The sequence below is a fragment of the Myodes glareolus genome, chromosome 24 (genome assembly GCF_982192425.1).
Source record: "Myodes glareolus chromosome 24, mMyoGla1.1, whole genome shotgun sequence".
Taxonomy (NCBI): domain Eukaryota; kingdom Metazoa; phylum Chordata; class Mammalia; order Rodentia; family Cricetidae; genus Myodes; species Myodes glareolus.
The window spans coordinates 15,185,170-15,211,896 of record NC_142049.1 but is presented as its reverse complement, the minus strand read 5'-3'; the positions used below and the strand labels follow the sequence as shown (position 1 = coordinate 15,211,896).

Sequence of the window (26,727 nt, the reverse complement as noted above, 5' to 3'; positions counted from 1 at the left end):
GGGAAACCCGGTCCCAACTACCCCCAAAGACTTTTCATTGGCTCTCACTTAACCAACCCGAGGCGTCCTCCCTCAGACAGCCAATCAGAGAAAGGGGGAGGGAACAGTTGCGCTGCGGAGGTCAGTAGCGGCTCGCGAAAAATGTCGCGGCCCGGCGGGGTCTGGGGGTCCGCGGCGGCCATGGCCTGCGAGCAGCCTGACAGCCTGGAAGGTTGGGTGCCGCTGCGCGAGGACCTCTTCCGGGAGCCCGAGCGACACCAGCTGCGTTTCCTGGTGGCCTGGAACGCCGCGGAGGGCCAGTTCGCCGTCACCTGTCACGACCGCACGGCGCAGAGGCGACGTGGGCCGCCGGAGGGCGGCGGCGGCGGTGGGTGCAGCTGGGCCGGGCTGCTGTCAGCCGCCGGGTTCCGGGGCGCGCACCGGCAGCTGGAGGCGCTGTGCCCGGCCCTAGAGCGCTGTTTCCCGTCGCTGCCACCCGAGCTGGACGCAGCGGGCGGCGGGGTCTGGAGCCTGGGGCGCGGGCTGTGGGCGCTCGTGTGGCCGACGCCTGCGGAGCCCGGCGACGCGGCGATGCACGAGCTCTGCCGCCAGCTGGAGCGCTACCTGGGCCAGGCGGCCGACGGCTGCGGCGGTGCCACCGTGCGCGACGTGCTCTTCCCGGCCCCGGGCGACCCGGCCGACTACGAGAGCCTGCGCGAGTTCCGGGAGAGGACGATGCGCGCGCGGCTGGACGGGGCGGCCGCGCGGCTGCGCCAGGTACGCGGCGTTGTCCCTGGGCGGAGGGCGGAGGGCGGGTTCCCGGGACGGGGAGCGAACCGGGTGACACTAGTGCACCTGTGCCTCGGCTGGGAGTGGGAGGCCCGAGACTTTGCAGCGGAGTAGTTTTCGTGTGTTTGTTTTTTGAGGCGGGATCTTAAGTACCCCTGGGTAGCCTGAATTCCTCATCTTTCTACCTCTTCTTCCCACGTGCTGGGATTATCAGAGTGCGACTCCGCGCCACGCCCGGCTCTCTTGTTATTTTGAAACAGGGACTCGTTCATTCTGTGGTCCAGGCTGACTTTGAACTCACAGCAGTCCTCTGCCTCAGCCTCTCAGATCCTGGGGTTACTGGCGAGCGCCACCATTCCTGGCTTAGAAAGAAGTTTACTTGCAGACCGGAGCCAGGCTCAGCCCTTCACCTTTTCCCTGATCTTAGCGGAGCAGGATGTTGTAATGGGGAAACCCAGAGATTGAAAGCAAAACCGAAAACAACGCTTTCCCGTAGGAAATAAAAACATAAGCCAAATGGCAATTCCAGGGTCTCTGGGGAAGGTGAGAGATGGCTAAAAAAGTGTCTTAGAGGATGAATGGCTTTTAAAAGATAGTTTTATTGTCACTCATTAAGCTATAACTATCAAATGGAAAGCCCTTGCAAGTGAGACTTCATTTGTCAGTTTGGAATGGCAACAATAGAAAGGCTCTTTTGGCACAGAAGGAGGTAGTCTGAGACACACCAATTCATTATTTGTGTGGTACACTTAGGCCCTAAAGGAAGGGAGGCATTGGGAAGTTCACTGAAAATTTAAGGAGCGTGTATGTTTTACCCAGCAATATTTTCCCAAAGAGAGCCCAGAGTCAGAGCTTCATTCTGTGCACGGGCACTCCTGGACATTTCCCGTTTCTCCTTATGGGCTTGTTCTCTGCCGCCGTGAAAAACACCTTGGCCAAACGCAGCTAGGGGCAGAGAGGGGTTATTTGGCGTACAGGTTAAAGTTCATCCTCAGGGAAAGGCTGACTCCTGGCTTGTTTACTAGGGCTTGCTCAGCTGCCTTTCTGAGTCCAGGACCACCCGCCCAGACCTAGGTCCTTTTCTATCAACTTAGCAATTAGTAAAAATGCCCCACAGAGGTCCCCACAGCCACTCTGCTGGAGGCAATTGTTCGCGTGAGGTTCCCTTTTCCCAGGTATGTCAGGTTGAGAACCGAAGCTCATTATGACAGCCATTAGTAAGCAAAGATTTTGCTGTGTTTTGAGGAATGGGAGGTGTGAGAAGAATTTAGCCACACAGCAAAATCTTGGTTGTTATATATTATCTTAAGATAAATATAGAAGGACCCTTTTAAAACTAAAATGGCTTTATAAAAGGATTCTGTTAGTGGGGTCTTTGTTTTGTGACAGGCTCTCACATATTAGTCCAGGCTGTTTGGAACTCACTATGTAGCCCAGGCTGCCCTCAGACTGCAGTGACCCTACTGCCTCAGCCTCTGATGTACTGGGATTATAGGCTTTTGCCACCCCACCTAGCTCATCTGGGATCCCTGTATTCTGTGTGGCTCACACACCTACTGCCCGTGATGATCTCACTTTATAATATGAGGAAATTGCAGGAGGTTTTTTTAGACAAGCCAGGTTTGGAACTTTAACTGATCATTTTATGTCAGTCAGTGCTGGAGATTGGGTCTTGGGCAAACCCTCTGCCACCGACCTACCTCCTTGGCATTTTTATTTTCAGGCAGAAGCTAAGTTGCCCAGGGCGGCCTTGAACTCTGGGTAGCTCAGGCAGGCTTAGTCTCATGCTCACCCTTCCTGCTACCCTACACTTCAGCCTCGTAGGCCTTATTCTACTTTTCTGATGTCCCATGCTTTTTAGAAGCTTTCAGCTCCAGGATGAACCAGTTTCAGCTCCCAAAGTGATTGTAATTAAGGCCCCAGCCACTCACTGCTTGATATTCCAAGTAGCTGAGTTCAGTTCCTCCACTCAGCTCAGAATTGATTCTTAGCACGTCATTTCTTAGATTCTAACCCCCCCATCCACTTAATCTCTTAACATTTGTGTACTGGAAAGTTGTATTTCCCCCAAGTTCAAGTTCCTTCCCAGCTGTTACAGTTCTAACCTAGCTCATACTATTGAGCTGCTCATGGCATAAACCACCTGTCCGTCTGGATCTTACACATGGGTTGGAGTCCACAGAAGTGTATACAGTCTTTTTGCTCGCATGTTTTCTTTGAGACTGGGCCTTGCTTTGTAGCTCAGGCAATAGCGATTTAGCCCAGGCAGGCTGGCCTCAAACTCAGTAAAATTCTTGCTTCAGCCTCCCAAGTGTTGGGATTATAGGCTTGAGCCATTATACTGAGTCCTCATATTATTAAACAACCCCAAGAAAACTGTTGAATGAATGTGAACATAGTAGCAGTAGTATTCCATGAACAAGCCATCTTACTCACCCACGCTTGTGTTGTGGGCTTCTGGAGAACATTTTCGTGTTTACTTAATGATGGTTTAAAATTGAGACTATTGGGTTTCTTTTATTTATTTGTTTTTGGTATGATTTTAAATGCCCAGCGTTATTTACACTTTTGCCTTTTAGGTTCTTCAAGATCACGGAAAAGCCAACACCATGGTAGAGTTAATGAAAGTTTATCAAGAGGAAGATGAAGCATATCAGGAATTAGTTACCATGGCAACCATGTTCTTCCAGTATTTACTGCAGCCATTTAGAGATATGCGGGAAGTTGCGACCTCATGTAAGCTTGATATTTTGGTATGTTCCCTGATACTTTGTGTCTACCTGTCATGTATGATCCTTCCAGTCACATCAAAGGTTCAGTCAGTATCTTCACTTGAGTTCTTCATGTTTAGATAATACACACGTGCGTGCGCACACACACACATATAATTTTGTTATTTTTATTTATTTTTTATCTTTGTGTGTATGTGCTTGTTTGTGTGTGAGGTGAAGGCTAGTTGACCCATTAGCTGCTGGAGATCTTCCTGTCTCCTCTGCCTAATCTGTCATAACATTTATATTGTGAACACACTATTGTGTCTGGCTTTAGATGGATTCTGGAATCCAAACTCGGGCAAGGCAAGGACTTTTCCCTGTGAGCTATCTCCCCAGTCCACAGAAATGTCACATAAGGTTGGGCGTGGTGTAACACACCTTTAATCCCAGCCCTCAGGAGGCAGGGGCAGGCCTCGTTCGAGACCAACCTGGTCTACAGAGTGAGTTCCAAAACAGCCAAAGAAAGATACACAGAGAAACCTTGTCTCAAAAAAAAAAAAGTCAGTTTGTGGAGCCATACAATGGATGTGGGTTTGTGACGCTTTTTCACTTAGCGTATTTTAAGAGGTCCACATAGCCATCAGGACCTCGTTTCTTTTTATTGGCAGAGAACTGTCATAAGAACTTACTGCATCTTGCTTACCCAGTCACCCTTGTCTTACATTTTTTAGATATTATGATATTGCTGCCATCAACGTGTGTGTGTGTGTGTGTGTGTGTGTGTGTGCATGCCTGTGCTGCCTCCTCCCCTTTTTTGAGTCAGGATCTCAACTATAGCTCAGGCTGACCTGACACCCACTGTGTAGCTTAGGATGATCTTGAATTCACAGCAGAATTCCTACCTCAACCTTTTGAGTGTGGGATTATAGGCACAAGTCATACTTGACTTACATGCTTTGGTTTCTCTTGTGTGTGTACTGGGAAGTGGATGTAATGGTTACATAATAATGTTTATCTTGTGGTTTTTTTTTAAAGTTTAACCTTTTGAAGGCGGCCAGACTGTTTCCCAAATCAAGTGCACCATCTTAGTGCACCTAAGTGTGGGCACCTGGTATATTTTGTTTCTTTTTGAGATCAGATATTGCTGTTCAGCCCATATCAGCCTTGATTCATAACAATTCTCCTGCCTCAGCCTTCCAAATGCTGGGATTACAATGTGTCACTATGCCTGCCTTCAACGCTTGTTTTATTTGTCTTTTTATCCTTGTGGGTGGGAGTGGTATCTTGTAGCATTGACTTGCATTTCTGTAACACTAACCCATACCAGTGTCACTGAATTAAGCTTTGTAGAAGGAAACTGGATGCTGGATGCACAGGCGCCCCTAGTTCAGGCTGTCAGAACAGTGCACAGCAAACGAGGCAGCTTCTAAACAACAGGACTTTTGTCCTTGCAGTGCTGGTGGCTGGGAAGTCTAAGGTCAGGTGCTAGCACACCTGGTGATGGGTACTTGCTTGCTAGTGTTTGGCTGTCTTGTAAAGAGCAGAGAGCTATTCTACCTCTTCCTTTTTATAAGGGCGTCAATCCTAATCATGAGAGCTGTATCCTCATGGCTTATTACCTTCACATTGGGGATTTAGGCTTCAATATATGAACTTCAGGGCCCACAAACATTTAGCCCATAGGTGCAAATGGCACTGCTCTGAATACATAGATGTCAATATCTTTTAGGTGACCGTATTGCATTAAGTACTAAGTATTTCAGGTTCCTAAAAGGAACTACAGCAAAAACAACGTGAGTTCTGAGTACCAAACAACAGACATCTCATTCGCACACTGTGTACCCTGAAAAGTCCTAGTAACGCACAGTCAGGGTTTTCCCTCTGTCCCCAGAGGACAGCTTTGTCTTCAGTGGAGCCAGCGCCGAGCCCTCCTACTCAGCAGCCAGCTAAGCAGTAGTGAGCTGAGTGGGTGCAGTAGCCTACACAGCCGCTTCCAATTTCCTAATGGCAGTACACCACTGTTTTGTAGAAGTCCCTGAATGAGGATGACCTGGGTCCTAAAAGGGTGCTTTCCCTGGAGAAGGAAGCCAATGAATGGACCAGACGGGCTGAAGAAGCAGTGGTTTCTATTCAAGATGTCACTGTGAATTACTTTAAGGAAACAGTAGCAGCATTAACAGGTAATACTAAAACTACTGTACTAAGATATATGTGAGGTTTATTTTACTCGGCAAAAATTGGCAGGCATCATCAGTATCAGGAACCACATTTGCTGGGCACTGGGAATTCAGTGGAAGGATGAGCATGACCACTTTCCAGCCTGGTGAGCGGAGAGAAGTCTGTGATGTTCATTCAGCACATGATAAATGGCAGGGGCAGCAAACAACACTGAAGAAGAAAAGCAGGGCTCTGAGATCCTGTGAAAGCATTGGGTCTGATTGGGGTGCTCATGACAGGCCTCTGAGAGGTGCACTTGCCCCATACCTGAATAGTACATGGGAGTGGAGAGGAGTTGGGCATTTACAAGGGCTCTGTGCTTAAGAAAACTTGGCAAATAGGAGAAGGAGAACTTAAAGCATGACCATGGGCTGGTTTCCAGAGAGCACGGGGAGCTTTTTATGAGCGAGAATGTTGGCCAGCTAAGCAGGGGTCACACTAAACCTAAATAGGAAACTTCATGTCTGTCAGTCTTCTTGTTAAGGCATCATACATACATACATACGCATACATATATACATGTATATATGTCATTTATGATGGTTTTATATATAAAATCGTGACCCTTAATATCTTTTAAAATGAATGGTAGAAGTTCCAGTTGTCTTAGTTTACTTTCTGTTGCTGTGATAAACACCATAACCAAAAGCAACTTGGGGAGGAAAGGGTTTCTTTCATCTTAAGTTTTTCACCGAGGGAAGCTAAGGCAAGAACCGAGAGGCAGGAACTGAAGCTGAGACCAGGAAGGAATGCTGCTTACTGGCTTTTCATTGTTTGCTCAGATCACTAGCTTGAATCCTTTCTTTTTTTGTATCTTTTATTGAAAATAGATTTTCTGCTAACACAATATCCTGATTAGTTTCCTCTTCCTCTACTCCTCTCAGTTTCTCCTCACCTCCTGTTTGGATCCACCCCCTTTGTGTCTCTCATTAAAAAAACAAACAGGCTTCTAAGGGTTAGTAATAAAATAAAATATAATAAGACAAAACAAAAACTCATACATCAGAATTGAACAAAACAACAAACAGAAGAGAAGGCACAAGAAGTAGAGACCCACTTGTTCACACACTCAGGAATTCCAAAGACACACTAAAATGGAAGCCATATGTATACACAAAGGACCTGGCGCAGACCTGTGCAGGCCCTGCGCATGCTGCTTCGGTCTCTCTGAGTTCGTGTGTGCATCGATCATGTTTATCTAGAGGGCCTGTTCTTCTGGTGTCCTCCATGCCCTCTGGCACTTGTACTCTGTCTCCTCTTTCACGGGGTTCCCTGAGTCCTGAGGGGGAGGGATTTGATGGCAACATCCCTTTTAGGGCTAAGCATTCCAAAGTTTCTTACTCTGTACGTACTGTCTGACTCTGGGTCTCTGTATTTTTTCTATCTGCTTCTCTAATGATGGCTGAGCAAGGAAATGATCTATGAGTATAGCAGAATGTCCTTAGAAGTAGTTTTATTACTTTTTTTGTTTTTTTCAAGTCACAGTTCTCTGTGCAGCTCTGGCTGTCCTGGAACTCCTTCCTTAGTCCAGGTCCACCTGTCTCTGCCTCCTGAGTGCTGGGATTAAAGATGTGCACCACCATGCCTGGCCGCTTTTTTTGTTGTTGGTTTTAAGAACAGTAGTGTTTGGTTTTGTCCTAGGACCTTGGGCTATCTAGTCTTAGGTTTGGTCACCCAAGCAATGTTGGGTATGAGTTCCATTGTGGGCCTTAAGTCAAATTAAATACTGGTTGGTTGCTCCCACAAGCTAACCTTCTAGCATATCTTGCAGTCAGGACACCATTGTAGATCAAAGGTTTGTGGCTGGGTTGGTGTTTATGTCTTTCTTATATGTAGGTGGACCTTTCTGTCCTGCCAGCCAGCTCCCAAATAACCACACAGAGACTTATTATTAATTATAAATGCTTGGCTGATACTTCAGGCTTGTTACTAACTAACTCTTACCACTTAAATTAACCCACATTTCTTATCTACCCTCTGCCACATGGCGGTACTCTTTTTCAGCACAGCATGTTCATCTACTTCTGCTGCATCTGGCTGGCAACTCCCTGCCTCTACCCTTCTTCCCAGCATCCTCTCTGCCCCCAGAATTCTGCCTAGCTATTGGCCATTCAGCTTTTTATAAAAGCAATTGGACTGACAGATGTTCACAGTGTACAGAAGGATAATTCTGCAGCACTTATTGTAACATGCAGAGTGCCCGCCTGTATTTAAGACACTAGAAAATAGGGGTGAAGGCTCTGTGTAGGCACCAATTTGACTTCTCCATGTTCGATGAGTCGTACAGGTGTTGTCTTCAGTAATGGGGGCCTTGCCATCTGCCTTAGTTAGCTGTGAAGAGACACCATGACTATGACAAATCTTATAAAGGAAAACATTTAATTGGGGCTGGCTTACAGTTCAGAGATTTATTCCATTATCATCATGGTGGGAAGCAATAGCAGCATGCAGGTAGACATGGTGCTGGAGAAGGAGCTGAGAGTTCTACATCTTGATCTATAGGCAGCAGGAATAGACATGCCATACTAGGCAGGCTTGAGTATCTGAGACCTTAAAGCCACATCTGCTCTAAGAAGGTCACACCTACTCCAACAAGGCCACACCTTCTAATAGTGCCACAGACTTTGGACCTATGGGGACCATTTTTATTTTAACCACCATACTATCAGTTTGTGGAGAGCAATCTATAGTCTTTGCAACATCCTGGGTTGTTTGAGGAGTCCCTCTGGACCCCTTTGGCCTAAAATTCAATTAGATGTAACCCAATCCCAGTATTGGAAGATTTATTTGATAACTAGAGATGGCCAGTTGGAGCTGCCCCCCCATTATTTGGCGACTTTATTTAGATCACCTTTATATGTGTAAATATTTTAGGAGGCTTCTACTGTATTAGGATCCCACACTACCACTCAGATGGCCCTTAATTTTATCTCTCTCTCCCATTCCTCCCCTCTTATCTTTCTCTGTCCCTTCTTGATCCTCCCATTCCAGCGTCTCATCCATAACTATTCTATTTCCTTTTCCTAATGAGATCTATTTGTTTCCCTAGTCCCTCCTTTATAACTAACCTCTGGTTCTTCATATTGTAGCTTGGTTATGACTGACTTAACAGCTAAAGTCCACATATAAGTGAATACATAACGTATTTGTTTTTTCTGGATCTGAGCTTACTCAGGATGATTTTTTCAAGTTCTATCCATTAGCCTACAAATTTCATGATGCCATTTTTTTAACAGCTGAGAAATATTCTGATGTGTACATGTACCATGTTCTCTTCACCCATTCTTTTGTTGAAGGACATCTAAGTTATTTCCAGTTTCTGGCTATTATGAATAGAGCAGCAATGAACATGGTTGAGCAAGTGTCTGTGTGGTAGGATGAAACCTCCTTTGGGTATAATGCCCCAAAGTGGTATGGCTGAACCTTGAGGTAGACAGATTTCCATCTTCCTGAGGAACCATCACACTGATTTCCATAGTTCTGTACAGGTTGCACTCCCATCAGCGATGGATGACTGTTCCCTTACTGTACATCCTCGCCAGTATCCTCAGGTATAAAGATGAAATCTCAGAGTATTTTGATTTGCATTTCCCTGAAGCCTAAGGATAGCGAACATTTCTTTAAGTGTTTCTCAGCCATCTGAATTTTCTCTATTGAGAATTCTCTCTATAATCTGTGCCCATTTTTTAAATTGGGTTATTTGTTTTCTTGATATTTGGATTTTTTTTTGAGTTCTTTATATATAGTTTGGATATTTGTTCTCCATCAGATGTGCAGTTGGTGAAAATCTTTTCCCATTTTATAGACTGCTGCTTTGTCTGAATGACAGTGTCCTTAGCTCTACAGAAACCTTCAGTTTCATGAGATCACATTTATTGATTGTTGACCTTAGTGCCTGTGTTCTGTTCAGAAAATCTTTTTCTGTGCCAATGCATTTAAGCCTATTCTCTGCTTTCTTGTCTATCAAGTTTAGTGTATCTGGTTTATGTTGATGTCTTTGATCCATTTGATCAGAAGTTGAGTTTTGTGCAAAGTGATAAGTGTGTATCTATTTGGATTCTTCTGCATACAGTCATCCACTTTTACATACCACTTACCAAAGTAAACTCTAGATTAGGTAAGCATTCTTAACTGATTTATAACCTCTAATAAAGTAGAAACAGTGCTATGGGGTAACCCTTCTGTGCTCTGTGAATATATGTTGCTCTCATTGGTTGATAATAAAAGCTGCCTTGGCCTATAGCAGGGCAGAATGTAGCTGGCAGGAAAGCCAAACTGAAAACAGAGAGAGGGGGGCGGAGTCGAAAGAGACCAGCCATCCAAGAAACAAGATGCCAGCAGACCAGTAAAAGACATGACCACATGTAGGTACATAGATTAATATACATGGGTTAATTTAAATGTAAGAGCTAGTTAGTAATAACCATGAACTATAGGCCAAGCAGTTTGTAATCGATATTAAGCCTTTGAATGATTATTTAGAAGCCACAGCAGGATGGGGCAGGACAAATACGAAGTCTCCCAACCAAAAAAATCTCAGGGCCAGATAGTTTTAGTACAGAAGTCTACCAGGCTTGCAAAGAAGAGTTAATGCCAGTTCTCCTCAAATTATTCCACAAAATAGAAATAGAAGGAACATGTCCAATTCATTTTATTTTGGTAAGTGGTATGTATGTATTGAGAAGATTAATCATTTCTTTTAGATTTTCAAATTTGGAGTACAGTTTTTTAAAGTATGTTCTTATTGTATGGGTTTCCTGTGTCTGTTGTATGCCCCCCTTTTGTTTTTGCTTTTGTTAATTTGGGTATTTTCTTTATGCTTTTAAATTAATTTGGATAAGGGTGTATAAATCTTACTGATTTTTCAAAAAGAATCAACTTTTTCATTTCATTGATTCTTCAATTTTCAATTGATTTTCAATTGAAAAGAAAATTGTTCTTTCTATTTTACTGATTTCAGCTGAGTTTTATTATTTCTTGCTGTTTACTCCTTTTGGATGTGATTTCTTCTTTTTGTTCTCGAACTTTCAGATGTGTTGTTAAGTCACTAGTGGGAGATTGCTCCGATTTTTTTCTGTTGGCATATACTGCTATGAGCTTGCCTCTTGGAACTGCCTTCATTATGTCCCGTAAGTTTGGGTATGTTATGTATTCATTTTCATTCAATTCTAGAATGTCTTTAACTTGTTAATTTCTGTCTTGACCCATTTTTCATTCAGTAGAGAGTTTGTAAGCATTCTGTTTTTGTTGTTGTTGGTGTCCAACTTCAATCCATGGTGGTCTGACGGCACACAGTGTGTTACTTCAATTTTCTTGCTTTGTATTGGAGTACGTGGTCAGTTTTGGAAACAGTTCCTTGAGCTGTGGAGAAGAAGGTGTATATATTCTTTTGTATTTGGGTAAAATGTTCTGGAAATAGCTGTTAAGTCCATTTGGTTTATAGCATCAGGTAGACCTAGCATTTCTCGGTTTAGTTTTTCTCTGAATGACCTATGGTGACATTGGAGTATTGAGTCCCCCACTATCAGTGTGTGAGGGTCAATATGTGATCTCAGCTGTAGCAGTGTTTTTTTTTAATTGATATTTATTGAGCTCTACATTTTTCTCTGCTACCCTCCTTGCCTCTCCCCTACCCCTTTCAGTCGTCCTCCAAGGTCCCCATGCTCCCAATTTACTCAGAAGATCTTGTCTTTTTCTACTTCCCATGTAGATTAGATCTATGTAAGTCTCTCTTAAGTGTCCTTATTGTTGTCTAAGTTCTCTGGGATTGTGGTTTGTAGGCTGGCTTTCTTTGCTTTATGTTTAAAAACACCTATGAGCGAGTACATGTGATAATTGTCTTTCTGTGTCTGGGTTACCTCACTCAAAATAATGTTTTCTAGCTCCATCCATTTTCCTGCAAAATTCAAGATGTGGTTATTTTTTTCTGCTGTGTAGTACTCCATTGTGTAAATGTACATTTTTCTTATCCATTCTTCAGTCGAGGGACATTTAGGTTGTTTCCAGGTTCTGGCTATGACAAACAAAGTTGCTATGAACATAGTTGAGCACATGTCCTTGTGGCACGATTGAGTATATTGGATACATTGGATATATACCCAAAAGTGGTATTACTGGGTCTTGAGGAAGGTTGTTTCCTAATTTTCTGAGAAATGGCCACACTGACGTCCAAAGGGGTTGTACCAGCTTGCATTCCCACCAACAATGCAGAAGTGTTTCCTTTTCCCCACAACCTCTCCAGCATAAGTTATCATCAGTGTTTTTGATTGTGACATTCTTACAGGTGTAAGATGGAATCTCAGTTATTTTGATTTGCATGTGTTCTTATCTTGTCTACCCATCTTTTCCTCTATTTGGTGTAGTTGTGGCTGTCTGTGACTCTGGTGATCAATCTTCCAGGTGCCAGTGAAGCCCAGGCTCAAATGGTTGCTCCTTGTGGTGCAGTCAGTGCCATGGTTCCAGTCACCCTTTTGGTCACTCTATGTGTCTGGAGGTTGCTTGGTGCTCCTGGGGTTTGCTCTGCTCCTGTGGAGTTCGCTGGCTCAGTCCAGTTTCCATAAATGTCCCTGGTCTGGATCCATTCCTGCTCCTTTGGAGTTTGCTGGCTCAGCTCTGCTCCTGTGGAGTTCACTGTGTCAGGCCTGCTCCAGCCTAGGTCACTGACTCAGACTTGTTTCTGTAAATGTCCTTAGTCTGGATCTGCTCTTGCTCCTGTGCAGTTCGCTATCTCGGGCCCTTTCATAGATTTCTTTAAGGAATTTATCCATTTCCTCTTTAAGGACGTCTATCATAAAGGTTATTTTCAGGTCTTTTCCTTGTGTTTTGGCTATGTTGAATACTGAGGAGCTGCTGTGGTAGGGTTGCTGGGCTCTAATGGAGACGTTGTCCTGGCTGTTACTGTGTTTTTATGCTGGCTTCTAGGCATCTGGGTTTGGAGGATTGTAGTTCTAGGAGCTAATCCTGGTCTTTGTCGGGTGAGGGTTTCCTTCCTTGGTTTCTGTTGCCCACTCTGGTTCTTTGGAGAGTGTGGCGATTGTGTGTTGTTAGGCAATTCATCTAGGATCGAGACAGATGTGGCCACTGGGGGTTCCAGGTGGTTCTAGGTAGTGGGAGCTGACAGTAATAGGAATGGGCTAGGAGGGGGCTGCAGAGGGGCTCCCCGAGGGAGGAAAGTCTGGTGTTCCACCAGGATTTGCTTAGTCCCTGGGAATGGGGGCGGAGAGTGAGGGGAGGCCATAGCAGGTGATCTGCTACAGAGTTGGGGATAAAACCTGGGGAAGGGACTTAGAGGAGCTGGGGAGGAGGTGAAGATCTGCAGTTAGCTCCCTGCTTCCCTGTCTGGAAAGGCCTGTGGGCTCCTGGGGAGTGCCTGTTATAGTTGGGGACTGGGATAAAGACGTGATTTGGGGTGGGCTGGGAGGGGGAGTTTGGAGGGAAGACCTGTGTGGCCCACAGGAGACAGGGTGAAGATTGGGGGAGGTCGGCTTCAGTAGGTGGTCTGCAGAGCTAGGTATGAGACTGGAGCACTGGAATTGGAGAAGAGTTGATGTGGGATTCCCCTCTGTATGCTGTGTATGTGTTTTACTGCCAGTGGTTAATAAAGAAGCTGCTTCAGCCTATGTCAGGGCAGAATATAGCCAGGCTGGAAGAGATATAGAAAGTAGGCAGAGTCAGAGATGCCAATAGCTGCCAAAAGCGAAAGATGCCCAGAACCTTTATTGGTAGGCCACAGCCTTGTGGTGATACACAGAATAATAGAAATGGGTTAAGATATAAAAGCTAGCTAGGAAATTGCCTGAACTATTGACCAAACAGTGTTGTAATTAATACAGTTTCTGTTTGATTATTTGGGTCTGGGCGGCCTGGAAACAAAAGAGCAGTCTCTGCCTACAAAGAGGGGTAGGTGAAGACCTTCAGTTAGCCTACCTGCTTCCCTGGCCACAGTGGCCATGGGTTCTCAAGGAGCACCTGATGGAGCTGGGGGCTGTTTTCCTGGCTGAAGTTAACAGTTTGCATTCTTCCACATCTGGGGACCACATACAGGGCGGGGTAGTATCACCCACAGTGGGCTAGGCCCTCCTTGCCCTTGATTGTTGATATATCAACAGTTAAGAAAATGCCCTGCAGACTTGTCTGTAATTCCTCAATTGTCTTCTTCCCAGGTGACTCTAGTTTGCATTAAGTTGACAGAAACTAACCAGCACACCCGTTTATGAGGATTTGAAATTCAATTGAAAGCTGAGTAATGTCACAGAAGTAGTCTGGACCAAGCTATAAAGCAGGTGGCTTGGTGAGGTGGACCATGAGCTGTTATGGGCCTGCTTTTCAGTTGAATACCTAAACTTCCTATCGATGACCAAGCGGTGCTGAAAGGATGTTTTAGTTTGAAGAAGGGGCAACAAAGAAACAAGCTAGGATTCATTAATGAGTTGTACTTCTGTTTTATTTTATTAATTACAAACTCAGGAATGCAGAAACAAATGGAACAGGATCGGAAGAGGTTTGGCCAGGCTGCCTGGGCCACAGCCATGCCCAGACTAGAGAATCTCCAGCTCATGTTAGCTCGGGAGACTCTGCAGCTCATGCGAGCCAAAGAGCTGTGTCTCAGCCACAGGCGAGCTGAAATCCAGAGGAAGGTAAGAAGAACAAATACAGCCTTACCTCCTAGGCATTGGTAATGAGCTCCCTTTGTGTTTTCCAGCACAGGCTTCCAGTGGATGTGTTCTCAAGATGTTTCTGAAATATAGTCCAGGATTTGCTTGTGACACTGAGTTTAGGATTGAAGTGGGAGATTTACTTAAAAAACCAGTCCAGCAGTATGTTCAGAATATACTCCTGTACACACACACGTGTGTGTATCTGCATGCCTGTGCTTGTGAACAGTGTGACAGTGTTTTGGAGCCAACATCTTGCATGCAGGTGCTAAGCATGTATCCCACCACTGAACCCCAGCCCAGCATAGCTAAGCAAGGGGTCCACCATGTCTTAATCTAAGTGGCTCTTCATAGGCTCATAGTCAGGTAAGAATTTCCATAATCTTGGGACTTCAGAGCAGAATCTTGTCAGTAGCTGCCTTACATCATGCTGCTTGTAAGAAGATGCCATAGTTGGGCTGACTAGAAAGATATTTAATTATTCCTCACAGCTCTGGAGATAGACACTGAAGAGTGAGCTGCCTTCAGATTCAGCGTCTGGCGAGAGCTGTCTTCCTGGCTGTGGCCACTCCCTGCTGTGTGCTCACAGTCTCTCCTGCCCCTGGAGAGGAAGCACCACTAAGAGCCTTCCCACCACAGGGTCCCACCCTCGACCTCATCAGACCGGTCACCTCCAAAGGCCCCTCAGTATTGCCACATTGGGCTTAAGAGTGCTAACATTTAAATTTGGGGTGACACCTTCCATCCCTGACACGGTCTCATTGCCGTTATGTTTCTCGACCGTGAATGTGTTGCCTTGTTTTAAGGTGGAGTGTATGTGGAGAACACTGAATGAGTTCAAGTTTGTCTCCTGAGATGCGAGTGCTTTGTCCTGACTCCTTTCTTACAGTTAGCACCTGGAAGAGCAGAACAAGGCCAGGATGCTTACTATGCTAATCATCTATTCCTCTCTGCACACAAACCAGGTGGAGGAACTTCCAGACCAGGGAAAGACCATAGATGTTGTAGACGAGCTGGAAATACAGTATTACGAGATTCAGTTGGAATTGTATGAGGTTAAACTTGAGATCCTGAGAAGTGAGGAGACGATCCTTGTCACACGATTGGACTCTGTTAAGAGACTTATAAAAGGTAACATTCATGTGTATGTCAGAATGAAATGCCGAGTCACATGTTCGAGGACATGTAGACCAATTATCAATTTCATCTTATGAATGACCCGCTACAGCTACTGACTGTTTTTACTTTCCCTTTAGGAGGTTTATTGTTCGACAGTATATTCAAACATAAGAGATAAAACCTCATGCTGTTGAATAGGGATCTTAGTGAAAGAAACGTGTTAATAACTTAGTGTTTTTAATGTGCTACATATATAAAAATGACTATCAGTTTTTAAAACCAAAACTATATACTTTATCAAGTTACCTCATTTTTACCTACTATACAATAGACTCATTTAAGTATAGTAATTTTGAGAACTCTCTGAATTTTAATGGCCGCATAGTGTTTTGTTTTCCAGGCATACTGTGATTTCCGGTCTCTCCCTGTCTTGAACATTGGTGCAGCAGAATATCTTTTTTGTACGTGTCCTGTCCACAGATTCCTGGCAATTTATGACATAAATATCTAAAAATAGAATGGTTGGGTTAAGGGCAATGCTTACTAACATTTTAATATGTAACTACCAAAATGGCTAGGAATCTGAAATACATCTTCCTCTTCCCTTTATTGTTTCTCTCTTCTGAGTTTCATAATAGCCCCTAGAGAGGCTGGACAGAGGGTCACCTCATCAGCAGATGAGGGTGTGCCTTCCATGTCCATGCTGTTCTCTTTGCACCCCCAGACACTTGGGAGAGAAGATGTCACCATACAGTCTTTGTTTATTTCATTACAATTGATAGTGAAAACAGTTTAATAATTTAATGGCTGTTCTTCTTTGAGATGTTTAGCCTTTTCTCCCCCCCCCCATTACCCTTCGTTGTCGTTTTCTACCCTGTGTCCCCTTTCTCTCCCAGTAGTTAGTAATTCTCCTGCTGTTGTGTACGCGCACGCACACGTTACTGATTCTTTTTGTTTTTGGAAACAAGGGTTCATGTAATTGACCCAGCCTGGACTCTGAATTGCTCTGTGGTCAATGATGTCCTTAAATCTTCCGTCTTCTTCCCAGATGCTGGGATTATGGGTGGCGCCACCATACCCTGCTTCACTGCTGTACCTAGATTCTGCATCTGAGAAAAGTCATGCCATCTGTATCTTCTGTCTTAGAACCCTTTCACACTAAGGATTGTATTCAGTTGTTGGTTATACTACGGTAAATATCAAACTTTTCTCCCCAGATTGGTCCCGATCATTGATTTTTGTGTGTGTGTGTGTTTGTTTTGTTTTTTGAGACAGGGTTTCTCTGTAGCTTTGGAGCCTGTCCTGGAACTAGCTCTTGTAGACCAGGCTGACCTTGAACTCAACAGAGATCTGCCTGTCTCTGTCTCTCTGCCTCTGCTGGGATTAAAGGCGTGCGCCACCTCTGCCCAGCCTGATCATTGATTTTTAAAAAATTGGAGGCCCTGACCACAGTAGATTGGTCTGAGGCCTCCTGGTGTGGGCTCCACGCTCCTCTGTAGCCCCCGGGACCCTCCTGCTCCACATCCTCTGACGCTCTCACTGCTTTATTCCAGATGAAGTTTAGAATCACTTTGGCAACTTGTAACAAACAAAACTCACTGGACTTTTAATTGGGATTGTGCTTAAAATTAGTACTTGGGGAGAATGGTCATCTTGCACTTTTGATTCCTCCTACCCAAGATCATGGTAGGTCCCTCCATATCTTCAGTCTCTTTCTCCAGGGCCCTTCAAGTTTAATGATCCTCATGCAGGGCCTCAGCATTTGGTTGGTTTAATCTTGGTATCCAAAATCTTTGCAGCTCTTTTCAGTTGTGAACATTTTATACATTTAGGGAACTTTTACTTTTCAGTAGTTAACCTTTTTTTCAGTAGTTAACCTGGAAGGATATTTTCCTTCAGGATGGGACTCTGTTTTGGGGAGGACATAGAAAACTTTGTAGTCTGTGTGTTTCTGTAGGGTTCAGGATTGTTATAAGCATGGTTTTTAAAAATCAATACATAATCAAGAGTGAAGACGGGTGAGATAGTGTGTGCTGTGCCGGGGCATCAGGGGGGCGTGAAGAATCCTGAGCACTCATTTGCTAAGGAAGAAACACACGTGTGCGAAGAGATGGTTATCACCATGAAATCGGAAATAACGGAACACTGGGACATTCTGAGAATGTCTGAACTAGTGAATACTATGTGGCCATTAAAATGCTTTTTCTAGCACATGGAACATGTTCTGGTAGAACACCGTTACTATGTGCAGCTATGTAAGTGTGTATGTAATTCTAATGCTGTTTACCTCTGCATGATGTAATACAGCTAGCCTTTCTTTACATTTAAAGACAGTTTTTGCATTATTTTCTTATAGAAAGACATTCCTAAGAGAATCACTAATCTGTTTAGAGAAACAGGATGAAGTGGTCTACTACGACCCGTGTGAAAGTCCCGAGGAGCTGAAGAGCCTGGCTCACAGTCCGGAGCTGCACCCTGGTGAGAATGGAGAGCTGAGGGCACTGAGACAGCAGTGGCAGCGGCTGGAGGCTCAGCGGGGCCGCATCTCTGCCAGGAGGGCCCGCCTCAGGAACAGAAAGGTACCGCCTGCGAGCCAGAGGGTAAAGGGCACTGGAAAGGTTCGCCTGTACCGTGACTACCGTTCTTTGTGCTTTTGTCTCCATGGCTAGAGCCAAAAATATAATTGATTTTTATTGAGCTCTACATTTTTATGCTCCCTTCCCTGCCTCTCCCATCCCATTCAACCCTCCCCCAAGGTCCCCATTTAAAAATGCTAAAAAAAAAAATTGAGATTTAAGTGTTTACCATTATATCTAGATTTCTAGTTAGTTCATTCAGTAATTATTTATTGAATTCCTACTCTGTGCATAGTACTTTCATAATCAGAATAAGGGTGTGGGCCACGGAAGAGCGCTTATGGCAGGAGCCTGAGAACCTCACTTCAGTCTCCAAAACCATGGGGGAAGGAAAGCACCGACGCCCGAAGTTACCCTCTGACCTCTGCCCACGCATATTAATAGATAAAAATAAAACACAGAGGGAGCGGGGTGTGGCACTGCTGGTTCAGGCCTGAAATCCCAGCTACCCGAGAGGCTGAGGCAAGCTCGAGGCCGGTCTGTATAACTACGGAGCCCTTGTCTCCAATGAAGAAATAGCTGCAGCCACTGCTTATAAGTTCAGCAGCAGAAACTTGACTGCGTGCATAGGTTCTTGGTTCAATCCCCGGTGCCACAAAAATAAAATAAACTTACTACACTAGGGAGAAACTAATAATCACCTGTACAGGATAAATTTTAAGCTAAATTATGGATCATAATGAAGCCAGTCACAGATGCAATGTTCATCTTACTTTAAACTTTGTTTCGTGAAACAAAAATTTTAAAAAAAAACAAAACCCAAAGATTTGTGGGTTTTTTCCTTTTTTTCTTTGTGTGTGGCTTTTTTGTTACTTGAAACGGGTTTCTCTGTGGAGCCCTGACTATCCTGGAACTCACTATGTAGACCAGACTGGTCATATACTCAGATGTCTGCTTCTGCCTCCCAAGTGCTGGGGTTAAAGGTGTGCACCACTACTGGCTGGCTTGTTTTCTTTTTTTTTTATTGAAAAAAAGTTTTTTATACAATATATTTTGATTGTAATTTTCCCCTCCCCAAGCTCCTCCTAGATCCTCCCCACCTCCCTAACCAATTTTATGTGCTTTCTTTCTCTTAAAGAAAAGAACAAAACAATACAAAAAAACGAAAATCAAACAAGCAAAAGACTAATAAAGCCAAAAAAAATAGGCAAAAACAAAGCAGAATGAAACTCATTTGTTCCCTTAATTCTAAAACAATATAATTACATAAAAACACTGAGAAATATAATTTTTCCAATAGAAGAGAAAGTTCCTATATTTCGTTAATTGTTGATATTTATTGTGCTTTATTATTTGAATTAATTTTTTTCCATTTGGGATGGTTTATTAGGCAAGTGCTCTGCCAGTGAGCTATATCCCCCAGCCCCAACCTGGTTTGAGGCAAGGTCTTGCCAGGTTGCCTGCTGACCTCCGCATGCTCAGTGGCTTGAATCACAGGCAGATGCCCAGCTATGCCTTCCTTTCTAGCCTCGGATGTTACTTCCATGCAAATGTCATTTTCTGGAACAATCTTTGCAGGTCTGTGCTCCAGAGCTGTAGTCTCTGGGCTAGGGCCTGTTCTTCAGATGGTCTGACAACTCACAGGCTATTGCTCTTTGCCCCACACTTCAAAAAGCCCAGGCTGGGGCCATGTGGTTCAGCTACTGTGGTCAGATGGATGGATGCTTGTCTCTGTCAGGAGGACAGTGTCTTCTAGACCTTCCTAATGCTGTGACCCTTTAATACAGTTCCTCATGGTGGGGTCACCCCAACTATAAAATTATTTTTCTTGCTACTTCGTAATTGTAATTTTGCTACTGTTATGAATCATAATGTAAATATCTGTTTTCCGATGATCTTAGGTGACCCCTGTGAAAGGGTCATTTGACCCCGAAAGGGTTGCAACCCACAGGTTGAGAACCACTGTCTTATAGTGAACTGGAGCTTTGGCCATCGGCCTGCAGGTGGTGTCCCTTCCTCTGCAGCCTGCAGCTCTCCACTGGGTTGGAAACACTCGGCTAACAGAGTGGAGGCTGAGGTCCCATTTCAGATGCCACTGTCGGTTAAAATCACAGCTTGGCCACTTTCAAGGGCAAATTGCCAACTTCTTTAAGATTTAGTTTTTATGTTTATGTGTGTCTGCATGCATGTATGTGCACGTGGACACAGATGCCTGTGGAGGCCAGAGAAGGGCATCAGATTCCTAGAGCTGTACTTACAGGCCTTTGTGGGAACTGACTTGTTCTTCCGCAACAGCCTCAAACCCTCTTCTCTACTGAGCCATCTTCCAGCCCCTACAATTCCTCTTAAGCTAAGATTTTCATGTGTAAGGAAGCTAATAACATTGATGGTACAAATTTCACAGCGACCATATGGATAAAGGGCACTGCAGTTGGGCGAAAAACACTCGGTGAATGTTAGCGTTACTGCTCTTGGGTCATGAGGAGTGGCTGAGCACGAGAGAGCAATTTTTTAAAAAATATTTATTTATTTATTATGTATACAATATTCTGTCTACATGTATGCCTACAGGGCAGAAGAGGGCACCAGACCTCATTACAGATGGTTGTGAGCCACCATGTGGTTGCCGGGAATTGAACTCAGGACTTTTGGAAGAGCAGGCAATGCTCTTAACCACTGAGCTATCTCTCCAGCCCCAGGAGAGCAATTTTTAATGTGATTTTCAAGTGTTCCTAGGTGGGCTACCATTTTGCAGATGTGTTTGGGAATATAATTAGTATTTATAACATGGGGAATGGGTTTAAACAGTTGCATTAGAACAGATTTGTGAAATGGTTGCCCTGTGAAGGCGCCCACTCTTGAGCATGACGACCAGTAGAAAACAGACTGTGTGTGCACTATGGCATGTATGGTTCCTCCTCCCCCACCTAAACGAACAAATGTAATGAAACAGATGGTCGAGACACTTCATCTCTCAAAGCACTCTGCTGGGAACAGGTGACACCTGTGGGCAGTCTTTGTCACATAACTGCAGAGGAGGACCTGCTATTGACCCTCTTTGGAAACTGAACACCTTACATGTTAGTTAAAAATGCAATGCTTCCATCTCTACTCCAGCCCATGTTTTACTAAAAAACCATGTCTGTGACTTGTGTTATCAACCCAGGATCACTGCCGAGAAAATCATCGACTCAGACTGCAGCAGGCTAAACAAAGTGTGAGCCGTTTTCACCAGCACCACAGTGTTCAGATGGTGAGTACCTGACACTGGGTTAGCTGTGGAACTACACAGCCAGGACCGATGAGTGAGCGTCCTTTCCTTGTGCATACACATATGATGAACCCTGCACCTTTACAAGGATGTGTTTGTTTACATATAGAAAAGAGACAAAATAAAAGAAGAGGAGCAAAAGAAAAAAGAGTGGATAAGCCATGAACGCCAGAAGACGCTTGAGCGACTAAAAGCATATAGGGAGGTAAGTTCTAGAAAGACTCACTTAGTGTCATCTGGGGAGATAAATGAGCCTCACCCACCCTAGAAAAGAGTGTAACGTATTATGAACAGATAAAGTTTTTTAAAGATTTATTTACTATGTATATAGTGTTCTGTCTGCATGCATGCCTTCACGCCAGAAGAGTGCATCAGATCTCATAGATGGCTGTGAGCCACCATGTGGTTGCTAGAAACTGAACTCAGGACTTCTGGGAGAGCAGTGCTCTTAACCTCTGAGCCATCTCTCCAACCTGATAACATAGAATTTTAAAAATGCTATTATTACTAAAGAACCAAAATTAGGGAGGCCACAGTATGAACCCCTGCTGGCTTTTCTTTGGATTGAAGTAGGTTCTTAAGATATCCCTAGTAGTTACTATTCTTTTGCTGTGAAGAGATAACCCCTACTAAGGCCACTTAGAAAGAAAGCATTTAATTGGGGGTTTGCTTACACTTTCATGGGTTAGGCCATTGTCATGGCCGCAGGTTGGCAGCTCAAAGCCTACCTCCAGTGACACACCTACTCCTTCCTAAACACTCGCTCAAGCATTCAAATAGGTAAGTCATGCTTTTCAAACCATGATTCCCAGAGTAGCCCCCAACTGCTATCTATACTGCTGTGTGCTATGCCTGGTTACAGCTGCTGTTGTTGACATCACAACATATCTGGGTCCCTGCTCTCTTCTGAATGCTCTGAACTGCCTTCAGTCTCAGCTGACTTCTCTTCGCTTTATTTTTATTGTGTCCGTGTAGGCACACACATGCCTGTGGAGGTCACAGGTCCGCCTCAGGTGACCATTCTTCAACTCTCTACCTTGGTTTTTGAGACAGTGTGTCTCCTTGGCCTGGCACTCACCAAGTAGGCCATGCTGGCTGGCCAGCAAGCTCCAGGAACTGCACAGCCTCCCCTCAGGGATTACAGGCACTGCCACACCAGCTTCCTGTGTGGGTTCTGGGGGTTGGACACAGGTTCTCTTGTTTGTCACAAGTACCTTATACCTAGCTTCATTTTTCTTTGTAACGAATGTCTAACTAGTGCTGTGGAGGAAGCATTGGCCACTGCAACCCCAGGGCTCTGCTGAGGCCAAGGTTTTCCTTTTCCTCTCTCCCTCTCTAAAAGATTGTGAAACTTTCATCCGTATACATCTTTTTCATCTTCATTCTATTAAGAGATTAAGTATTATATGGTCACTTAGTCAAACAGTATAAATGTGGGTTTTTTGTTTTGAAAAAGGTAGGACTTCACTCTGACCCAGGGTGGTCCCAACCTCAAGGCAGCATGACTGGTGCTCCCGCTGCCGTGCGGGCAGTGCTCCTTGAGCTTGGGAAAACAGACTCGGCAGCATGAGTTGTGGGCGGCCAGGGTCCTTGTGATAGGATGCCCCATGCACAGGGCAATGTTGCTTTAGAGGTCCGTTTGTGGAGTTGCGCCATTTTGATGCCCTACATTGTGGCAGTCTCTCATTAGCTTTTTATCCTCAGAGGTGTCCAGCTCCTCATTCCGCACTGAATACGACTTGCTCAGAAACCAGGGTGCCAAACCTGTCAGGTGGACGCTCTCGGAAGAGATCCTCAATAGCTCATCACAAGACAGATCATCCTTCCTCTAGCAAAAACGGAAGTGTTGCTTCTCCCTTACCTGAAGCTGATACGAGAACCCTGGAGCATCAAGACACCTGTGGTGGCATCCCTGTTCAGGTTTTTGTTCCAGTTGGGGACCAGACACTCTCCCGATTCAGTGAGGATCTGTCACTACCACCACAGCCGCCGCCTCCTCCTCCTCCTCCTCCACCCCCTCCTCCTCCACCACTTCCCCTCCGTGCTCTGTCCTCTTTTCAAGCCACAACTCATCAGAATTTAGGACTGAGGACTTCAGCAACAGAGGGTCAGCCACTCTCTTTAGCGTGCGAGGAGGCTGCTGAAAGACCATGCGATTGTCTGGACAGCTTCCAGCGTACAGGTAATTCACTGTGATCCTGCTTGTGCTCCCTGTGGGTTCTTACGCTGCTGAAGAAGTCTTAGTTTCAGTTTAGAATCTTTTTCAAAATTCTGTCTCAAAATATCCCACACTTGTCGCCACGGTAGTACTCCTATTGTGATGGTGTAGGTGAGGTTGAATTTGACATGCTAACGAGCCTGAAAACACATCTCTGCATTTGCTGCTCATACAGTGTGACACCCCTAAGCTGTTAGTCAGTCTGCTTCAGCCCGCCCCCGCTTCAGCATGGATTTGAGTGCAGCCAGTGTTTATCTATACAGCTTTAAATGGTGTTTGTTACATCTCTGAGTCATCCACAGAACTAAGTGTTGAATTTAATTGAGAATACTGGAAAATTGGGCCACCTTTTCTCTTCATACTGAATACACTCAGGTTTTTGTTTTAGTGAGGGCCACAGTTCTCATGCATAATTCTAATTGTGGCTTCAGACATTGGCTTTTGGGGAAACTGGCCTCAACCTGCTAAGACTCAGAGCCTGCTGCTTAGGAGGGTTGTCTTAGATAAACCCTGGTAAAATGCTCTGCTCTGGCTGAGTATGTTGCTCCACCTAGAACACAATTCCTGGGATAGGGATGAGCATGAAGCCCATGGAACGTAAGTGCTGGTTTTGGTTAAGTGAGCACTCTGCTTATTTTAAGTTCGGGCCTTCACCATGCCCAGAACAGGCTGTGAAGGAAAACGCCCGCAGGTTTAGGTGGCAGGCGGCCCATCAGTAGGGCTTGCAACCTCATGCAATGAAGAACGATTTCCTGTTTGCCTAGATTCGAGTTTGGATGCAGGAGTAGTCTCAGCTTAGGTTGAATGCACAGTTGGGGGGGCGGGGGACACGACTCTGATCAACTCACAAACACTGTATAGCACTGCAGGGTAAGAAGTGTGGACCCTTGATTATGGAACTTGCCTAAGCAGCTCTCAAATGGGGCTGTAGTCAGGTGAGGCCTTGAGCCCAGAATGGAGGAGACATGGAGGAGACTAGTTAGCCACTGCCCAGCTCTTCAGTCCCCACCCAGAAATGACCATTAATCCCGAAGCTTACCTGGTAGGTGTCTTAAGTGGCTGTGTTCATGCCCTGTGTCTGACAAGCAAGGAAAGGTTTTACCCTCAGGGTCTCAGGGTGCCAGAGTTGTAAAAACAGCTCCTCACTACTGTCTCGGAACTCTGAGCTAATTTGTATTTTGACAGCATTTCACACTCTCAGAAAGAAAGAGTCCTTAGCCACCCCAGGTAAGGTGGGTGGAATTAAACACGCTGTGCAGGAAATGCGCCAGCGCCTCCCTTTGGGGCTCAGAGCAGCTGATAAGTATATCACTTCAAGCCTTGTGTGTGGGAACTCTGAGTGCCTGTTGTCAGGGTGAGTCATCACCGACTCACCACCAAGACTCGTAGAGGAATGCAGGGCGCATGTTCAGGATGTTTGATGGGAAAGGAAATGGAGGAGATACAACTGAGAGGAAGCCAGGTTTCGCCCAGCGATGGACTGTTCCACTGTAGGGGCCCTTAAGGCCTTAGGGTGTCTGGAGTCATTTCAACAAAACTCGGGATGGCTGTGGCTCTGAGTTACAGTGGATTTGAAGAAGGGGTGGTAAACTCAAGTCGTCCTGATTGCAGTGGGGAGTGTGGTGCTGCTGACAGCTGACCGGCGCACTGTCTGTGGCTCGCTGCACTGTAGGTTTGTTAAATCATGGCAGGAACTGATGTGTGTCTGGAAACCTGGTTCTTCACTATACTTGTTGTCTGCTTAATTTCAGACTCTATGTACGATGTGTTGGCCTTCATACGGCAGGGCAAGGCCTCTCTCCGGAAAGTCGAAGTGCCTTCCTTGCCCCCTCCTCGCACTTCAGTCAATGAACAAGTTCTGGCGGCCATCAGGCAGGGGGTGCAGCTAAAGAAAGTCCACCCAGACGCAGGAGCGAAGCCCAGCAAGACGAGTACCAGCGACCTGGAGAGGAGCATCAAGGCGGCCCTGGAAAGAATCAAGAAAGTGTCTGCTGACTCAGACGACAGTGATGAGCAAAACCCTGGCGTGTGGGACCACTAGGGTTTCCAGGTGACAAAGGCAGACATGTCCATAAACCCTAGACCAGCAAGGCTTCCCTGAGAACCTACTCTGTAGCTTAACACTGGGGAGAAGAGGGGAGGCGTGGTGACTGTCACCGCCCACAGTCAGTGGAGGCAGGCCGTGGGAACAGTGCTATGTCCACTGTAGAGGCACTGTCTGACCTGGAGGTGCAGCCCTGTGGAATACATTAGACAATGTACTTCCATGTGCTTGGACACTGGTTCTTCAGACTTAAAGGCTTGAATGTGAACATGATTTTAGCAATAATCCAATAAATTACATATATTCCAGAATTACTTTAAATATTTAAATAAAATTTATTTTGTGTATCACTACTACAGAAACTCATAATAAACAGTATTTATAATGTGTCTGTGTCATGAGGAAACGGTCTCTGAGCCACTATGAAAGCAAAGTTCTTTTCTGCCTTGATAGGTTGAAAACTGCCTAGGATTTCAGCTCAGCATTTAGTTGAGCAAGTGCTGAGGGCACAGGGGCAGTTTTGCTTACTTGGATTGGTCAGGAGTGGGGAGGGGACCAACACGAAGCAGCCTAGTCACTGCTCAGACTGCCCGGGTGTCCCTTAACCTCGTTACCCCACCTCTCAGGACATCAACACTGAATTTCTACCAAAAAAAATGGACTCACATTTGTTTCTCACCTTCAGCATTCTATTCTGTCTGGTCGGCACCAGCCTGGCACGGCTGGGAGGCGTCCGAACCCTTCAGCAGCTGCGCTGGGACCTACCTGCCTCTGTGACCACCGCCAGGCTAGCCATGGGTCTGCCACCCGTCACCTATCCACAGAGCTAACACTGCTAGGGGCACTTATTGGCCAGTCTGTCTTTGACATCTGGTGTGGGGAGTATGTACCGGCTCACCCTGGCTCTGTACTGCTCCCTCACAGGTCCAGAGGTGTGTGTGGCAGAGCAGTGTAGGCTGCTGGACAATAATGGCTTTGCCCCCAGACCACCTTTCTCACCACAGGCAGAAAACTGCTCCTCTGAAGTGAATTTGAAAAACTGACAGAACCACAACTTTGCAGGCCTTTGCTTATCTTTCAAGGAGTTTTAGGCTTTCATTCTGTATTGCAATTTGAGTGTTGTAAGGACCAGGAAGCTTCATCGGG

At 45.3% G+C, this 26,727-nt stretch overlaps 1 protein-coding gene across 1 annotated transcript; it reads left to right on the top strand.

Moving 5' to 3' along the window:
* Positions 1-32: 32 nt before the first annotated feature.
* Positions 33-25,968, top strand: Whamm (WASP homolog associated with actin, golgi membranes and microtubules). Its single transcript, XM_085683059.2, has 10 exons — positions 33-756; positions 3,348-3,521; positions 5,512-5,662; positions 14,166-14,335; positions 15,319-15,484; positions 17,864-18,051; positions 21,215-21,301; positions 21,429-21,524; positions 23,024-23,501; positions 25,289-25,968. Exons 1-10 carry the CDS (start codon positions 142-144, stop codon positions 25,576-25,578), a joined length of 2,415 nt encoding a protein of 804 aa, XP_085539185.2. The 5' UTR covers positions 33-141; the 3' UTR covers positions 25,579-25,968.
* The last annotated feature ends 759 nt before the right edge of the window (positions 25,969-26,727 follow it).